The sequence below is a fragment of the Pistacia vera genome, unplaced genomic scaffold (assembly GCF_008641045.1).
Source record: "Pistacia vera cultivar Batoury unplaced genomic scaffold, PisVer_v2 Contig487, whole genome shotgun sequence".
Lineage (NCBI taxonomy): Eukaryota > Viridiplantae > Streptophyta > Magnoliopsida > Sapindales > Anacardiaceae > Pistacia > Pistacia vera.
Window position 1 is genome coordinate 1197143 of NW_022196320.1, and position 18810 is coordinate 1215952.

An 18810-nucleotide genomic window follows, 5' to 3' on the forward strand; every position below is an offset into this window, starting at 1 on the left:
AACCTTCAAGTACTGAAATATACATATATAATTATATACACATAAACTTTCTAACTGTAGACATGCGCATAAATTTAATTATTTTTATACATTTCGAAATTTATATGTTTATGTATATAGTTCAAAATTCTAATAAAATAGTATCACATAAGAGTTCAATCATATTTATTTGATTGTTTAACTAAAATAAGAATAACTATAAAGTTTGCATAAATATTCACCTACACCTTTTAGAGTGNCAACCGAAGCTAACTCATCTTGATGAGAAGTGTACTCATGATCAGCTCCTTTTATGATATGTAGTTTATGATTTGGTATGAACTTGTCAAACTCCAAAGCATCATCTACAGGTACAATACTATCCATGGATCCATGAACTGTCAACACCCTGTAAATGACAGCAGGAACAATACAATATGTATTGAGTCAGCATCATAATCAACGTAATGGTAGTTTTTTTTTTTTGAACTGGTTAACGTGAAATATCAGAGCAGATTATATCATCAGTATATTCTTCCCACCTGACAGAATTCAAGTTTGATTAGGAGATGGAAAACCATGTCATAAGATGGGTGCCCAAAATGAATATATTTGAAAAAAAGAAAATGCATTTAAGGAGGGAATAAAATATAAATATCTTATAGGTGTGATATTCAGCATGAAATTCCAGGTACTAAAGAATCACATAAAAAGTTATTAACCGGTGTAATTATAGCCAACTCTTACATAGGAGTAATTTGATCTTGACTCAGAAAATTTACACAACTTAATGAGATGACAAGAATAAATATTTCAAATGCAAACACTATAGGATACTGGATGAGTAGTTGTAACAGAAAGAAAGACTAAATATAATTCAACAAAGATGACATCACAAACATATCGATGCTGAACAATTACTATTGAAATTGAGAATGGCATTACACACATATCTATCCTGATCCAATACTAATAAAAATGAGAATACGGAAGAAAATCCAGATTCAGTATACACTTTCACAAAAGAATTTGACTCCAACTCACATCTAACCGAAAACTATATCAGATTTGCATGCCCAGAAGAATCAGAATAAGAATTTGCAATTCTAACGTGGATAATAAACCTTCAGCAGGAAAGTTTGAAAAAGCCCCTTGAGAAGAAACTAGCATTTGGATATCTAGCTAGTTTCTTACTCTAGATATGTTAAAAAAGAAAAAAGAAGATAAAATAATGATTTTACCTAAAATCTCTCGAACTCTCGAACAAATTGTGAAATGAACAATGTAATCAAGCAGGGCATGCACAATTGACACGCAATAACATGATTACAGATTACAGATTGTAACTATAGGATGAATTACTTTCTTACCTGCAGTCTTGGTGAATTGTCAGGCATGCTGCAAGAATATCAGTGGTTAGGCGGTCCATTAAGCTTTCTTCAGTCACACGATACTTTAACTTTCCTGCAAATAGAAAAAGAAGGTTATCAGGTCAATTCACAGTAACGATAGTCCTAAGAATTGCTTGGTGACACAAGGTCATTGTAATTTCCAAAAACATGTAATCCCTTGTTTATCCTTTTTAAGATGTTAAATTTTAATTAATTAAGAAATTTCCAGAATATTGGAAAATAAAGAATATTAAGGAAGAACCAGGCCTGTAGTAATAAAAGACAAAATTACAAAAACACTATCATTAAGGACAAATTTGTGCTATATTTACCAGTTATAGCTTACCCCTTCTATTGTTAACATCAATGAATCCATTCTGCTTGATTCTTTGTAAATATCCTTGACCCAATCGACCTTCCATGCCTCTCCCTAGATGAAACCGGCCAGAAATATTGACAACTGTACATATGTCGTTATACTTCGAAGCATATAAAAGCACCACATTTCCTCCTGCAGTAACCTTTTTTCAGCAATATGGTACACTTGAAGAAATAACAAATAAATCAGACTAGTCAGTGTGACGACTCATAATGGCCCAAAGCCATTATACTAGGCAGAAGAGATGGCTACAAGCTAGTCTATACAGAAAGACACATCTTTGTGATCATACACTAGGTATTAATTTAAAGCAAAAAATATCCCACCAGAACTAGAAATTCGGGTCATAAGCATGATGCAGTTAATAAAAAGTTTCAATCAATCTATGGCTTTGCAATTTTTGGCCCTTATATGTAGTCAGACAAAGTTGCAGCAATGTGAAATTACTAAACTAGGTTGTGTTCAAAATCTTCCGATATGCTTGACAGGCTTAAAAAAATTCACTCAAGTCTTTTCTTGAAATCTCCCTGTATGTTAGACAGGCTTAAAATAATTCACTCAGTCTTTTCAAATTATTAATCTGATTTATGAATCGAGCCAGAGATGTATATTGAAAACCTTTGCTGTGCCCAATAATTGCAGTTATGGCACGTTCCTCCCTTCGAAAGTGTTGGACTACGGCACGCAAATCCTCAGCTTCCCTGCGGTAGTTACCATATTGAAAAGACCCTTCACTTTCCCTGGAAGGCCAAGTGAAAACAGCTGCTTATCATTCGATGAAAGAGCAAAAAAATGAATAATACAATTAGGGCATATTTACAAATTACAAGGGAATTACAATAAGAAAAATAAGAGAGAATTCATATGAAATGTTATTTCTTCATTTTTCCAAATTATTTGAGACTGAAGATGAATTCTGGCGTAGGCAAATGGGGAAAAGGGATGATTTAGTGGCTGGAAGATTACGGATCATTTGAATTTACAAACTGACATAGACCCTCTCGACTTGAATTTAAGTCCTTCAAAAGAAGACACCCAGACATTAGGATTCCAATTGAAGTTCCTAAAACAGCTGGTTCCTTTTAGTGCTATCAGCTTACCCATTCCCCGCAAAGTCAAAGCGGAAGGCACTAATTCCTTTTCTCTCTAGGGCAGCTGCAATGCTCACCATGGGGATACGATCCTATAGAGAAAAATAATCTTGGCTAAGTTTAGAACTGAAAAGAACTGGCTTACCATGAACAAAGATGAATGAAGATGACAAGGGCATACTACAAAAACAGTGACATGCCACAGATTCAATAAAAGATGATAAAATTACATAATGGCCTTTAAAGAATCATTTATAAAAGCAAATTGAAAATTAAGATATAAACAGACTTTCAAAGGGTTAAAATCAAACACAAAGTACACGAAATGTATATAGAGACTGCTTCTCTAAAGCGAACGTATGCATTTTTAAAAATTCAGATCATATTCACAGGCGCATATGATAAATTTGTGTACTACATGGACACCCACTGGTAATAAAAAAATGACCAACCTTTGAGGATTGAAATCCGTGGCACACAATAACAAGCTCCTTTGAACCCGTTTCATGCAAGATACCCACAAGATTCTCACCGTCGTTATTATGTATTATAACTCTCTGGTGATGAACCCCTGTGACAAAGCGAAAGAGCAGACATCTACAAAGCTTAATTTAGAGCTGTTCAGCTGATAAACTAAAACTACAGATGATTAAATTTTCATATATATCAAAAGGGTATTAATATATCGTTACTTGTATCAAATTATGATCGTCAAGTTAAAGGGAACACAATGTATTTACAACTGGCAAGCCTCACCTGAGAATTGAACTTTTTCTTGATGAGTCTGAGTCGACCGAGTCATGGTCGAAACACCAACTCACCTGACACTTGCTTAAGGAGAAACTTCGTAGAACAAACTAGCAAATAGAAGTCCGACTCAACCCCCGTCCTCATCTAACCTCCGTTGTTTAGTTAAGTTCAGTTAATAAGGCCCAAAAACAATATCTCCCTTTTTTGAATTTAACATTGAAAAAACATATTATTTATTAGTGTTATGATAAGATATTACAGCTAGGCCAAAAACACAGAAACTCCCGTCTTTTAATTTAACATTAAAAAAACATATTATTAGTGTTATGATATGATATTACATTTAGGGGGGGCTGATTGGTTGGGAGTTATCTCCCATTATTGGAGCAATTTCATCTTATATGACATTATTATGTTTGGTTGCCAAGTAAAATAAGATTTTGGTAATCCTCAAATGTCAATAGTAATCACTATGGGTTATATAGTTGATAATTTGAATACCACCATTTTTTTTAGGTATTTTGAGATTACTTAGTAATCTTATTTTTGTTACAATTTTATCCTTTATTAATAAAATTTTAGGACAATAATGCCCTTGTTATCTAAACAATTTACAAGAACACCCTCATTAATAAAAATTTTAATTTTTTAACAAAAACACCCCCACCCACTCAAGCCACTGCCAATCATCGCCAATAGTCGCCGTTACAGCACACAACCGGCCGGTAGTGCACCGATTTGATCGAAACGACCAGATGGTTGTGGATCTGGCCGTTTCTGGCCAGATCGATCAGATCCATGGATCTAATCGTTTCTGGCCAGATCAATCAGCTCCATGGATCTAGTCGTTTTTGGACAGATCCATGGCCATTAAGATCTACTACCATTTGGTTGTTTCTAGCCATTGATCTGGCCGAAAACAGCCAGATAGATGCACGATCGACCAGCTCCAGCCAATTGTGCCTTGTTACGATGACTAATAGTGGCAGCTAATAGTGGTGGCCAACGGTCGGCAATGGCTTGGGTGGGTGGGGGTGTTTTTGTTAAAATTTTAACTTTTATTGTAGCTGGGGTGTTTTAACAAAATCTCAAATGTAAGGGTTAAAATAAATAATCCAAATAATAATCATAATATTAAAAAAGAAGGGTAATTCAGTAATCTATATAACATACTCACCAATTTATATCAATCTAATCAAACACATTTAATATAACATCTGCAGTAATCTTCAAGGTAATTTATTTTTCCCATTAATATAAAATTCTCAGTAATACAACAATTACCCACCAACTGTTAATTTTGTCCATTAACTTAAAAAAGGATAGGATGGTAAATTCAAATACAGTCAAAGGGTAATAACATTTTTCTACTATATAGAAAATTACCATTTTATCCTTCTTTAGAAGGATTTTACTATCTTAACAGTAGATGGGAAACTGTTTGACAGATCTTAGATCTTAACAGTTAGTTGGCACTTGTATTTTTAAACTTTTTGGATAGTAAATTATCTTAGGGCAAAGTTAGGTGGGAAGATGTCATTCGGCCTATAAAAAAGGATATGAGAATACTCTTTCTACTTAAAAGTTATGGTATTATATTAAAAGAATCATCTTCACAAATAATATCCTAATTTTACATCATACTATCTAAAGGTGGAAAATTAACCCACCCGGCCCGACCCGTGGCAATTAAGCCAAATTGCAGGCTGAGTTAGGCCTGCCTCTTTGGCCAAAAGGGTTGGCCCAATCCGACCCGCCAACCCTAAACTGATGGGTTTTTTGTGCGGGCCAAGCCGGGTCAACCCGATTTTTTTTTAATTTTTTTTCTTTTGTGTAATTTTTTTTTTTTGCTAACGTTTCAAATATTAATAATTCAATTAAATTAATTTTTTTGTTAAAATTTCAAATATTAATTCAATTTTAATATAATTGAATTGTAACATAAGAAAAATGAGATTTATTCATTTATCAAAAAATAAAATAAGAAATTACAATAATTATTGCCTCGTTAAAAACCTTACCAAGAAAAACCCAATTGGGAGAAAAACTTGGTAAGGAAAAAAGAGTGCAATAATTGACAGTTAATTTATAAATTACAAATTTACAATTTACAAAATAACTAATTTGAGAGTTGACTAAGACTTCCCTCGTCTGTATCATCTAAATTACAAAATTAAAATGATTCTATTAAAGTATCATCGACAACCTCGTATTGATCTTGATGGCACGACCGTTCCCAATCTCGGAAACATATGAGTACTTCAATCAATTTTGGTGAAAGTTTAGTCCTTCTGTCATTTAAAATTCTTCCACTTGCACTAAATGTTTGTTCGGATGAGATGGTTGAGACAGGAACAGAGAAAACATCCAGGGCAAGTCTTGATAATACCGGAAAAATATATTTTCTGGTTTTCTAATATTTTAAGACATCAAAGTTGGTTCTTTGTTGTGGATCTGTTGGTAAACGTCGGGGGTTCCCAAATATTGGTAAAACTCATTACTCTGTAGCTACATGGAGGACAGTATATTCGTTGCTGATGCTTCTGAAGAGGGGGCTATGCTGCGGGTTCGAGTCCTCTTCGGCCTATTAAGTGCACTCCAGGAGTCAAAATCTTCATTTGTGTCTTCTAATGCTACTTCCTCGGGTATTTCACCTTTTCGCTGGTTCCCATACATGTTTTCATATTACAAATATATATCTGCAAGACATTGTCTTATCTCTCCTAGTTGAGGCATATGCTTCGTTTTGTAAGTTTTCACTTAACGTGTCTAAACCATTTTCTAAACGCGCTAATTTAATTCTAGGATCAAATATGACAGTTAAACAAAAGAAAAAAAGAATGAGTTTCCAATATTTTTAAAATTTTAATTCCATTGTCTCTATTGGTCCCGCTAAAATTTCATTGTTTCTGATTTTTTTTTTTTTTAAATAAATCTGAAATTTTTATAATTGTATGTATTACCAAATACCAATGGACTAGTATGATAATACACACCAAAAAGTTTTAAAGTAGATTGATAAAAATTTTTAAGAAAAGAATGAAAATTTTGAACTATATGCTAATCACTGTCTACCAAATAATGAGGATCCCTATTATTTGCTACAAAATAACTAATTAAATTTGCATAAGGTAAACATGAATCAATCATTAAATAAGTACTATTACATCTAATAGGCATGTCTAATGCAAAAGTTCTATGAGACATATTTGATTTTATACAAGCATATTGAAATTCAGCATTTCTTCTATTACTTCTAGTAATTCAAGCTAAAAAATCCCTAATTCTATCAATATTATTTCTAATTTTTTTTCATACCACTTTTCACAATTAATTAATAATGTGGCATCCACAACGTTGGTGAAAAAACTTCAAATTGTCATAAAAAGGAAAATTACTTTAAAAAAATCTATAGCTCTACTGTTAGCACTTACATTATCTAAAGTTAAACTTATCACTTTGTGAACAATATCATAATCTTCTAAAACTTCAACAATTTTATTATAAATTTGTTGACCACTATGATCCACTCCATTAATCTAAATCTCAATAATGATTTATTTTATTTACATTCGTTATCAAAATAATGACTAGTCACACAAATATAATTTTGTTTAGCTCTACTACTCCAAATATCGGCGATTAGAGCCACACTATGTATTTTATTTCTTAATTCTAATTTCATTTTCCCAAATAATTTTATTAAATCATTTCTAGTTACAGTTTTATAATAACTTTTAAATCCTAGAAAAAATGAATTTTTAATAAATCTTTCAAAATATTTATCTTCAGTCACATTAATATATTGATCAGTTGCAGTAATATATAAAGCTAATTATTCCATATATACATCAGAATTATAACGCCGAGTAATACTCATATTAGTTATTTGAGTTTAATTGGTTTCTCTATTTCCACGTTGATTCATATGCTTACTAACATGCCTTTTTAAAGTACTAGTACCATTACCTACATCAGCTTTATAAATATTTCCACAATACTTGCATCTTGCTTTCTTCACTTGAACTCCATTTTCTATCTCGTAAAACTTTTCGAAATGCATCCAAACGTCTGATGTGTGCCTGTCGTCGGTTCCAACTGCAGTTGATGAACCCACTTTTGCTTGAGATAGAGTTGGACGAGGACGACAATTATGAGGAAAACTTCTAGAACCATTGAGAGCTATAGCAACATGGGGAGGAAGGAGGAGAATATTATGAGGTGTATCGGATTTTGAGAATGGGAAAGCAGGACTGTTTAAATCTACTGCAGTAAATTCAGGGGGACTAGGATAATTTTTCTCATCATAGAAATTGATGGGATGGAAATATCTATCCATTCTAGTTAAAAAAAAAAAAAAAATTGGATATAAAAGAAATAAAGAATTAAAGAAGAAGAATTGGAATTTGGAAATATGAATTGAAAATTGCAAAAACTAATAAAAATTAAAATGAGAGCAAATTGAGAGGAAATTGACAACAAAGAGATTGAGAGATTTCAATAGAGAATTTAGGAATTGAGATGTGAGGAAATATGAGAGTTTAGGCCCTATTTATAGAAAAAAAAATGGGAAAAGAAGATGACCAGAAAGAGCCCGCCAACTGTTATAAAACGGTTATATTTCAAGGGTAAAATGGGTTTTTGTAAAAAAAAAAAAAAAAAATTTAATTTTTTTGGTCCAACCCATGGGTCAACCCGACGGCGGGTTGGACAGGTTTTGAAAAAAATAAAATAAAAAACCCGCTAGGTCGTCGGGTTGGCCTATGAAGGCCCAACCCACCCGGCAAGGTATACTTGGGCCAGGTTAGGGTTGAACCGTCTAACCTAGACCATTTGTTCCATCTCTAACTGGGAGAATGAAAACGAGAGAAGAGTGTTAAAAGAAATTTAATTTTTAATTTGTTAATCAAAATAATGTTTATGTGACTAGGAGAAGGAAAATGAGAGAAGAGAGAACCACCCTTGGGTCTTGGGTGATCGAGTGGTTGAATATGAATTCTTTTGAAATTACCTAAGAGGTTTTAAGTTCGATTTACCTCGTTTGTTAATGGGAGTAGCTACTTAAAGTTTATTTGGCTGTTAAATTCAGCCTTATGGATTAGTTGAGATGCGTACAAATTGACCTAGACACCCATGTCATGAAAAAAAAAATAATAAAATAAAATGAGAGAAGAGTGTTAAAGGTCATGTTCCCACCCTAAGTATGGCGAAACTAAAATTCCTATCCTACGTTTGAGACATTTCACGCATCCATCATTAGCTTCCATTAATGACCAAATTGCCCTTGAATTTTCATTATCATAATTCATGATAATAGTTATCAAGAATAGATCTCCAATTAATCTTTAATTCAAAATTAATTAAATCTTGTTGAATTGGTACCCAACTAATCCCACAGGGCCTTGGACCAGTGCTACGAGCGTTTGGACTCGAATGGGATCTTCGTAAAGTCGATTATTATGAGTATTACGACGGATTTGATAGGGAGGTATAGCGGCAAAACAAGGGGATTCATTAGCCCGTTATTTAGTCCGAATGGGCGAAATGCGGGAATCCATAAAAATTATTCAATAAGTTTGGAAGGAATTCCAGGGGGGCCTATGAGAATTAAGAAATTTGATGCTTTGATAGAGAAACAACTCAGAATGAACAGATTTTGAAAATCGATTCATTAGTTAAAAAAAACCCTCTCCTACTTTTGAATTGTCGAAAATTAGAAGTCAACGACCGATTCTTATTATGAACCAAAGTAACTCGAACTCAGAATTTCTTGAATAATATACTTAAAAATCTTTATTTAACCACTCGACCGTCTAAAGGTGATTAAGACTAAAACATGTCAATCTCATTAAAACTTAATTATTATTATTATTATTATTATTATTATAAAGTTAAAACACAATCCTAATTTCTCTCAGTTACCATCATCATATTCTTTCTACCGTTTTCACCTCCATTAATGAAATTTCTCAACTTCACTTGCAAAAAATGGATATTAGCCAATAATGACTGGAAACATGATTGATATTGAAAGAAAAAAGAAGGTAGAAAAATGGAAAATTGAAATTAAAAACAAAAAAAAAAAAAAATTCAATTGCGAAAACTGGTTATTGAAAGAAAAAAGAATGTAGCAAAATAATGAAAATGAAATTGCGATGGCTCAACGGTCAGCTAAAACTCTTGAGTGTATTTCTCAGAGATCTTGAGTTCGATCCACCTGAGTTGCTGATAGGGGTGGTTATTGATGAGATTTAGGTGGATCAGGGGTGGCCATTGATGAGATTTAGGTGGATCAAGGGTGGCCATTGATGAGATTTAGGGAGGGAGGGAATATTATGAGGTATATCGGATTCTGAGAACGGGAAAACAGAATTGTTTAAATCTACTGCATTTATGTTAGTAAAATATAAGAGTTTATGCCGTATTTATAGAAAAAATGGGAAATGAAAATAACCAAAAAGACTCCTTTAACTTCTATATTTCAAAGGTAAATTGAGTTTTTGCCAAAAAAAATAATAATAATAATAATTTTTTTTGTCCAATCCATGAGTAAACCTGGTGGGTTAAAAACCCTCAACCCGACGGATTGGATGGGTTTTGAAAAAAAAAAAAAAAATAATCCGTCGAGTCGCCAGGTTGGCCTATGAAGGCCCAACCCGCCCAACGGGGTATACCTGGGTTGAGGAGGGCCAGGTTAGGGTTGACCCGCCTAACCCAGATCATTTGTTCCACCTCTATTACTATCATGTCATTTCTGTCATCAACCTTTTTAATTTATCAATGCACTTATTTTTCTGAACATCATAAAATTTCAACCTTGTAACTTGAATATATGATGAAGATTCCAAAATTTCATAGTGAAAAAAAAAAATGGTAATCATATAGGTTTTTTTTTCAAATGTTTAATGGAGGTATCACCTTAAAAATGTGGAAACTTGAGCAAAGTTACAATTTTATTAATTTTTCTTAAATAATAATAAATGATTTCTGTATGAAAAACTAATGACAACTGAAAAGGCATCACATGAACAAATTAGTAGAAGAAGAAGAATAGTGAAAATATTCAGTGAGATGGTTGTCCTGTACAAGGAATTATCTCATGCCTGTCTAACATACAAAATCACAGAACCGGTGTGGTAGCATCTTTGAATTTCTTTCCACCGAATCCTCATCGAACATAAACAGAAAAATCTCTTCCTCCACAAAACAAGCAAAAATATTAATAAAATAAAAATAAATACTAATCAGAAAGGAACCAAATTTTAAATTGAACATTATTCTGAACCGTATAAGCAAAGACCAGTTGAGAAGAATACGTAAAAAGGAGGAGACAGCATACACATCCCAACGAACTTAAAAATAACTTGCCAAGGTAATGCTCTACTGCCATTAACTTCTTCTATAGCTTCTGTTAAATTTTCGAACACATGGTTATACATGAAATAGTCTACCAGAAATGGAACTACAGTTCTCGAACAAAAAGGCCAGTAACTAAATTATGCACATTCAATTCAATAAATAGCGGCAGCCTTACCAGCCTCTCTCAGACTATGATCCCACAGGTGCAATGCCTTTGGACTTAGCGGCAGCAGTTGCAGCTGCAGCTGCCGCAGCTGCTGCTGCAGCGGCTGATGCAGCTGGATTAGGAGTCGATGGAGGTTGCACTGGGTTGGATTGCGAACTGTTCTGTTGTGCAACTATCTGCTGAGGTTGCTGCTGCTGCTGTGAATTGACTTGGGCAAGTAAACTTTTGATCTGATTTCCAGTAAGTGTCTCCTGCTCGAGCAATGCATTAGCCAGTGCATGGAGCTCCTTGTTATGGGTGGTGAGAATAGTTTTTGCATTGTTATAAGCCCTTTCCAGAAAGTACTTCACTTCTTTCTCAATAAGGAGCCTAGTCTCTGTGCTCATGCTCTTACCATTGTCATCATAATTGTGAGTGACAACACCAACTTCTTTACTCATGCCATATTTTGTAACCATTGCTCTTGCAAGGCTAGTTGCTTGCTTTAGATCAGAAGATGCACCAGAAGTAACTTCATTTTCTCCAAAGATGAGCTCTTCTGCAACCCTTCCCCCCATGCAAACATCAAGTCGAGCAAGCATCTGCTTGCGGGAAATGCTTGTTTCATCCTTATCAGGCAATTGGGAAACCATGCCAAGGGACATTCCTCGGGGAACTATTGTTGCTTTGTGAACTGGAAGCGCCCCATCGGTATGGATGGCCACAAGAGCATGACCACCCTCATGGAAAGCTGTCAGTGTCCGTGATTCATCAGAGATGACAGCTGACTTGCGTTCACTTCCCATCATGATCTTGTCCTTTGCATACTCCAGATCAGCCATAGTCACAGCTTTGGCTCCATCCATTGCAGCCTTCAGTGCAGCAATATTGACTAGGTTTGCAAGATCAGCACCTGAGAACCCAGGAGTCCCTCTAGCAATGATCATCAAATCAACATCATCAGCCTTCAAGACCTGTAATTTAAAAAAAAAAAAAAANAAACCAAAGAAATATTATAAACAGAGGTTGCACATGGAGATTAAGAAGAAGACCCGAATCTTCTGCAGGCTCTACCTTTTCATCTTTTTCAGCTTCAATGCTCCAATAATATTGCTTGCTCAACTCGATAAATCTCACATGGAGATTGATGTTGGATTGATCGTTGATATGGGTTCATGGGAGGGGAGGATGATGCAAAGCTCTATTTCCATGGCAATTTCAGATTTTTACAGTGTATATGGTTACTACAAAACAAGAATTGTTCTTCGCACAAGTGATTCCAAAGGACAACATCTACTTGCTATATCTTCCGGTGAGCTTTTATAGTTGATTTTCAACGATCATATCATGTTTTAACAACTGACTCCAGCTGCTTCACTGTGTTATTATTTTATGTAGACTTTTCTTTTTCTTCATTATTTGCGGTGAGATTTCTCATCACCAACTGTTGTGTATATAAATTCATCTCGATATTTTAAAAAATATATGCTATGGTACTTGAATTTGTTGAAGATTGCATGTGTTATATTATAGTATAATGTATTTATAGAATTTACGATGAGAGAAAAACATTCAAGAGAATGCAAAATTTTAAACTTTTAAGATGACTCTGCATATTCCAATATTACATAGACAAATATACTAATTTTTAAAACTGTCTATCTCTTTTATCGGTGATTGCACCTTGGATTTGACATACTTCATTAATTAATTATGAGTAAACGACATGTTGGCACCCAAGCTTTAGTGAAATCCCAGTTGGTACCTCTGGTTTCATAAATTCCAAACTCCCACCCTTAAATGGACGCCGTTTCATTTTTTAACCGTTAAAGGCTAAAATGGTCCTTTCCTTCACTGTGGCGCTTTCTCTCTCTCTCTCTCTCTCTCTCTCTCTCTCTCTCTCTACACTCTTTCTTCACCAAGGCCACACACAGCTGCCCCTGTCATGCGGAGGGAAAAAACTGACAATTTGTAGAGGAAAACGTCACAAAGTACAGCTATCATGCAACCCTTGGAGTAGATCGTGGACAACAAATGGTGAGTGGGGATGGCTGGTGGAGGGGTGTGCTTTGCTGAGTAGAGGACAAGGGTTCGTATGATGGTGGTATGGGAGATGATGAAGAAGAAGGTGTAAGGGTAGTTTGGTAAAAGAGCCATTTGCCCCTGTGTGAGAACCCGTTCATCACTAACAATGTCCATTTAAGAGTGGGAATATAAAATTTACGAAATCAGGGACACCAACCTGGGATTTCACTAAACCTTGGGTGGGAACATGTCGTTTACTCTTTAATTATTAATGTAGTATATACTTTACTTTTATGCCACTTGCACTAAGAATAACTAAGTCAAAATAATAATTAATTTTATAACTACATCTCTATTAAATTATAACTTTTTTGCAGTAATAAAATTAGTTTGATCTCACTACTGTGACTATAAAGATGTTCTACTATATAAAGGATTTTAAAAGGCATATTAGAGTAGTTTTTAAAAAGAGTATATTAGAGTAGTTTTTAAAATTGAAAATTGGTTGTGTGTCTATTTGTAAAATACCTTAAATTGAATATAAATCATAAAATGATTTTATATAAATAAGTATTTAATTAAATTATTATTTTTTAATTTAAAATTATAATTTCTACCTTAGAATCCTAAGTGACTAAATGTCTTGCACCATGCAGCTGTTGATCTTTTGGAAAATTTCAACTTGAAGGCAATCATATCCATAGGTGCACAATCATCAATGGAAACGAAATTTTTGGGTGAGCTAGGAGAGTTTTTATCCTGCATTTGGTTGAGTCCTTGCAAGATAAAAACATCCATATTGCATACAAAAGCTCGCTTGCCGTCTCATCAGCTTATAATCAAATCAATGAAGAGCTGAACAAACTCATGGCATTCGGACCAACAGTTTTTATTGTGCATATGTCACCTATTCTCGCATCTCGTTTATTCATGAGTGCAAGGAAATTAGGAATGATGAAAAAAGGTTATGCTTGGATCCTGACTGTAAATAGTATGAATATGAATCACTTGCATTCCACAAGATCGTTTGAGGTTATGGACTCAATGCAAGGAGTGATCGGTCTCAAATCCTATGTTCCACCTTCAAAGGAGCTACACAATTTTACTGCAAGATGGAGAAAAAAATTTCTTCTTGAAACAGATATGGAAGTAATGGAGTTAACCCCATTTTGTATATTTGCCTATGATGTTGCTTGGGGTCTGGCAAAAGCAGTTGAAAGGACAAGGACTAAAGGAATACTCCTTACAGAAATACTTTTGTGTAGTAAATTCAAAGGTTTAAGTGGCGATTTTCAATTTATTAATGGGAAACTAGTCGTAAATGCATTTGAGATAGTGAATATCATAGGAAAAGGGGAACGAAGAGTTGGGTTTTGTACTCCTGAAGGAAAAATTGCTGGAGAAGTATATTTATCCATTCATGGAAGAGAATTATCATTGAGTAATACTTCTGGTGGACTTGAAGATATTATATGGCCTGGAGGATCTGCTACAATTCCAAAAGGTTCAATCACAAAAATGAGCATCAGAAAGCTTAGAATTGCTGTTCCACGGAGTGTTGGATTCCCTGAATTGGTGAACGTAGATCGTAACCTTCAATCTAATGTAACATCAGCAACAGGATTCTGCATAGATGTATTCAAGGCTGCTATTGAAGGGGCAGAGCTTGAGCTTGAGCTTGAAGTAGATTATGAGTTTATACCATTTCTGAATGCAACTGGGGAGAATATTGGGTCTTATGGTGAACTTATTGACGAGGTCTATCTTCAGGTAAGCTTGTCACAGGTTTATATATATATATATAATCCTTTTTTATCCAAAAACACAAAACTTGTTTTCTTTGATATATCTTCTTAACAATTTTTAAACCAATAATGTTGCTTGATGTTACAATAATTTTCTCTACATTCTTTTGCATCTTTTGGGGAAAAAAAATAGAAATATGATGGTGCTGTTGGAGATATAACAATGACGGCAAACAGAAGTTTATATGTTGATTTTACAATACCTTATACTGATTTGGGAATGGGAACTATCGCCCCAAAAAACAACAAAAACATGTGGATTTTCTTGAAGCCGCTAACGGGTGATCTTTGGTTATCAAGTGCTGGCTTTTTTATCTTAACCGGCATTGTCATTTGGCTAATTGAACGTCCTATTAACAATGAATTCCAAGGTCCAACATCTCACCAAATTGGAATGATTTTCTGGTTCTCCTTTTCAACCCTAGCTTTTGCTCACAGTAAGCACTTTCTCATTGCACAATTCTTGATAAAAATTTCATTATTTAGGTTACTCACACCATACACATTAATTTAATTGTTACAGAGGAGAAGCTGTTAAGTAATTTTTCAAGATTTGTGGTGATCGTGTGGGTGTTCGTCGTGCTTATATTGACTTCTAGTTATACTGCAACTTTGACTTCAATGATTACAGTTCAACAGATTCAACTGAACTTAAAGGAGAATTATATAGGATACCAAACCAATAATTCCATCGTCAAGGGAGTCACTAGTAACCTGAATTTCAAGAATTCTAATATTCGACCATTCTGTTCTCCTGAAGAGTATGCTAATGCTTTATCAAGAGGAAGTAAGAAGGGCGGTGTCTCTGCTATCATTGATGAGATACCATACATCAAAATCTTCCTTGCAAAGTATTCTGCAGATTATGCCATGATTGGATCCACTTCTACCACAAATGGCTTTGCTTTTGTGAGTATCATAAAACCTTTTTTTTTCTTATGTATTTGAAATATATTTGTGTGTGTGTGTGTGTGTGTTTGACTACTACCGATTTTTCAGGCTTTTCGTAAAGGTTCTCCGTTGGTTCCTTACATGTCTAGGGCAATTGCCAAACTAAGAGAAAATGGAAAGCTTATGAAGTTGGAGCACGAATGGTTTAAGAGACACTCAACCTTCGCATCTGAGGACGATGACCCTTCAAGTGTTGTGAAGCCTCTTACCCTTGATAGCTTTCGTGGTTTATTCCTTATCAGTGGAGTCTCTTCAGCTTTAGCTCTAGCGGTGCTCTATAGTTTTAAGCTTTACAAAAACTGGCACTTTGTGGAGAACTTTGACCTCAGAGACATTATGTGGGGACGAATAAAGTTTGTAATAGAGTACCTCTCTATAAACAACTAGAAAATCGATGTAAAAAGAGTACCTCAGAGAGGCCTTGTGAACTTTAGAGTAGAGGTGTAGGTGTAAATGAATTTTTTTTTTATTTAAGAAGTATTTTTTTAGTCAAATAAATTGGTGGTATACAAACAATTATAAAAAGCCATAAAAGCAAACAAAAACAAGTAATTTGAAGTTGTTTATTTGAATCAAAAAGAACTAGACGAGGTAAAGGGTTTCAGAAGAGTTTCTTATAAATTCTAGGAAGTTCAACAGATTCAAAGGAGAATTATATATAGGATACCAAAGGAATTCCATCACCAAGCCAGTCATTAGCAACCTGAATTTCAAAAATTCTAATCTTCAACCATTTACTCCTCCCCAAGAGTAGCCGATGCTTTATCAAACCGCGTCTCTTCTATCATTGATCATATACCATACATCAAAATCTTCCTTGAGAATTAATCGGCAGATTGGATCCACTTCTAACACAAATGGCTTTGCTTTTGTGAGTACCATACAATTTTAACCAGAATTTGACAATCGCTCTTTCAGGTTTTTCGGAAAGGTTAACCATTGGTTCTTACATGTCTAGAGCAATTGCCGGACTAAGAGAAAATGGAAAGCTTATGAAGATGGAGCGAATGGTTTAAGATTTAGCTCTAGGCTTGCTTTATAGTTTTCAGCTTTACAAAAACTGGCGTTTTGTGTAGACCTTTATAGAAATTATTTGTGGCCGAATTCAGTTTGAATAACTAGAAAAACGATGTAATATTACAACTTGACACTTACGTTTAGTTGTTTGATTATTTCTGATTTTGTGAGTGTTCAGGTTCCTTCTTTCAATTTATCCTAAGAATTCAACCATCCATAATGCCCAAATGACACCAGATATTCCACCAAAAAAGAACCCTCCAGTGAACTTGGCCCAACCATCAGCAGTTTGCAACTGGTCAGGCTCCTTCTTCCTTCCTGTCAAGGTCAGACCTGGGGCAATTGAGGGCTCTCCTTCGTTAAAAGAAGAAATTCCATACATTGTCAGGCAAATGCTCAGGATCACAACTAGTCCACCTGCTGCCAAAGACCCTGCTGCTCCTGCATATTCTGTGTTTCTCAATGGGCCTGCCTTAACAAATGGGCCTACAAGAAGGAACCCATGGGCCAACCCCACCTCTATTCCTGTAAGCTGGGAGGTTGGAGAGGTACCATGCAATCAATGGACTTGATGTGACTGGAGTCTCAGGACTTCCAATGAAAGGGTCACCATTAATTGGCTGAATAACTTGGAAAGTTGGCTGCACGAAAAGAGAAATCAAAATGAAGGTCTTACTGAATTCAAGTATACAATATAATGAAATTCCTGAATCCTAATGAAACATCAATGGTTTGGTTACCTTATCAGCCTGGACAGATTTGACAGTGAAACGAGGGGCTCTCTTGGAGGGCGCAAGTGTAAATGGAGCTCCAGAAATACCCTTTGGTGTGACTAGTCCTCTTGTGACTGAAGAAGTGAAGCTACTCTTTAGTTGGCTAGCCATTGGAGAGGCAACAGCAGAACCATCTAAGGCACAAAATCATATATAGAGAGAGCATGTTTCAATCGGTAAACCCTGCAAATAATCAAATCTTAATCAAAAAGCACTATTGAAACTACTTATTAGGTAATAGTCTACAGAAGATTTCAATTACTTTCAAATATATTACCTGAAAACATCAGCTGAGGCCTGAGAAGCAGCCCCCATAGTAAGTCCGAAAACAGGATCTTTTGCCTTCTCACCAGAACCAGAAACAGGATGTGCTTTCATCTAAAGCAAAAAAGATTCTTAAATTCGTATTGGTGAGCAACATTATTAAACAACCAAGAAACATTTCAATGTTTATCAATAGGCATGCTTGATGCTTCTTTTCAGTAAACCTCGACGAAGCTATGAGGAAATTTATTATAACTTATTCAGGGGACACAATGAGCCTTTAGCCCTTAAAAAAAGTAAAATAAAATTACTACAAAGAAAGTTTCCTAGTACACTTACCATTTTTCCTTGCTTAAACGATTCATCAGAAGGTGATGACCCATCTGAATATTTGCCTGAACAAAACAACCGCATTCTCCTTCAATAGTATTCTTAATAATTAACCAGTTAAAAATGAAATAACTAATTTGATGGGTATGTACCTCCACTGAAAGGAAAGCCATCACCAACAGAAACAGGAGCATCTATGAGATAATCCTGACAATTTCAAACATATTTAAACAATTTAAATGAGTTAAATTATATTCAAGTTATGAAAAAGATGAAAATTAATGATCAAACCGAGAATGGAATGTACATCTTCATTGGATTTGCAAATGATTCTTGGACATTTTCTGGGGGCCTTGTGAAATTTAGAGTGGAGGTGTCCAGGAAGAAACGAAAATGGAGAAGCAGTAGGAGATTGAGGGAGGAGTTGAAGATGAAAATGAGAGTGAAGAGATGAAGTTATAGGTTGAATAGCCATGGAGGAATGAGAATGTTTGGCGTGCAATAAACAAACATTCAAAGAGACCGTTAACCGTTGGCTTTAATATGAAAAC

General features: G+C 34.7%; 4 protein-coding genes and 1 pseudogene across 4 annotated transcripts; 1 reads left to right on the forward strand and 4 right to left on the reverse strand.

Moving 5' to 3' along the window:
- Positions 1 to 177: 177 nt before the first annotated feature.
- On the reverse strand, positions 178 to 6266 carry LOC116104840. The gene is made up of 7 exons (XM_031391266.1): positions 6103 to 6266; positions 3293 to 3437; positions 2850 to 2932; positions 2368 to 2489; positions 1717 to 1881; positions 1350 to 1443; positions 178 to 388 (listed from the first exon to the last, which is right to left on the reverse strand). Exons 1-7 carry the CDS (start codon positions 6264 to 6266, stop codon positions 178 to 180), a joined length of 984 nt encoding a protein of 327 aa, XP_031247126.1.
- Positions 6267 to 10950: 4684 nt separating this feature from the next.
- LOC116104868 (ATP-dependent zinc metalloprotease FTSH 4, mitochondrial-like) lies at positions 10951 to 12087 on the reverse strand. The gene has a single exon (XM_031391300.1). It carries the CDS (start codon positions 12039 to 12041, stop codon positions 11139 to 11141), a length of 903 nt encoding a protein of 300 aa, XP_031247160.1. The 5' UTR covers positions 12042 to 12087; the 3' UTR covers positions 10951 to 11138.
- Positions 12088 to 12099: 12 nt separating this feature from the next.
- LOC116104841 (glutamate receptor 1.2-like) lies at positions 12100 to 16268 on the forward strand. The gene is made up of 5 exons (XM_031391267.1): positions 12100 to 12419; positions 13932 to 14889; positions 15058 to 15361; positions 15448 to 15833; positions 15924 to 16268. The coding sequence occupies exons 1-5, from the start codon at positions 12127 to 12129 to the stop codon at positions 16260 to 16262; spliced, it is 2280 nt and encodes a 759-aa protein (XP_031247127.1). The 5' UTR covers positions 12100 to 12126; the 3' UTR covers positions 16263 to 16268.
- An 802-nt stretch (positions 16269 to 17070) lies between these two features.
- On the reverse strand, positions 17071 to 17789 carry LOC116104870 (annotated as a pseudogene).
- On the reverse strand, positions 17790 to 18784 carry LOC116104872. Its single transcript, XM_031391308.1, has 5 exons — positions 18567 to 18784; positions 18412 to 18466; positions 18269 to 18324; positions 17943 to 18043; positions 17790 to 17848 (listed from the first exon to the last, which is right to left on the reverse strand). Exons 1-5 carry the CDS (start codon positions 18732 to 18734, stop codon positions 17800 to 17802), a joined length of 429 nt encoding a protein of 142 aa, XP_031247168.1. The 5' UTR covers positions 18735 to 18784; the 3' UTR covers positions 17790 to 17799.
- Between the last annotated feature and the right edge of the window lie 26 nt (positions 18785 to 18810).

What these genes read in the sequence shown, in the direction of transcription:
- LOC116104868 (XM_031391300.1), bottom strand. Translation starts at nt 12,041, where the DNA reads ATGATCATTGCTAGAGGGACTCCTGGGTTCTCAGGTGCTGATCTTGCA.
- LOC116104841 (XM_031391267.1), top strand. Translation starts at nt 12,127, where the DNA reads ATGGAGATTAAGAAGAAGACCCGAATCTTCTGCAGGCTCTACCTTTTC. An exon ending in AACCCTAGCTTTTGCTCACA is followed by an intron (nt 15,362 to 15,447) that starts GTAAGCACTTTC and finishes TAATTGTTACAG; the next exon opens with AGGAGAAGCTGTTAAGTAAT. An exon ending in CCACAAATGGCTTTGCTTTT is followed by an intron (nt 15,834 to 15,923) that starts GTGAGTATCATA and finishes CCGATTTTTCAG; the next exon opens with GCTTTTCGTAAAGGTTCTCC.
- LOC116104872 (XM_031391308.1), bottom strand. Translation starts at nt 18,734, where the DNA reads ATGGCTATTCAACCTATAACTTCATCTCTTCACTCTCATTTTCATCTT. An exon ending in TGGCTTTCCTTTCAGTGGAG is followed by an intron (nt 18,325 to 18,411) that starts GTACATACCCAT and finishes TGTTTTGTTCAG; the next exon opens with GCAAATATTCAGATGGGTCA. An exon ending in CGTTTAAGCAAGGAAAAATG is followed by an intron (nt 18,044 to 18,268) that starts GTAAGTGTACTA and finishes TTTTTGCTTTAG; the next exon opens with ATGAAAGCACATCCTGTTTC.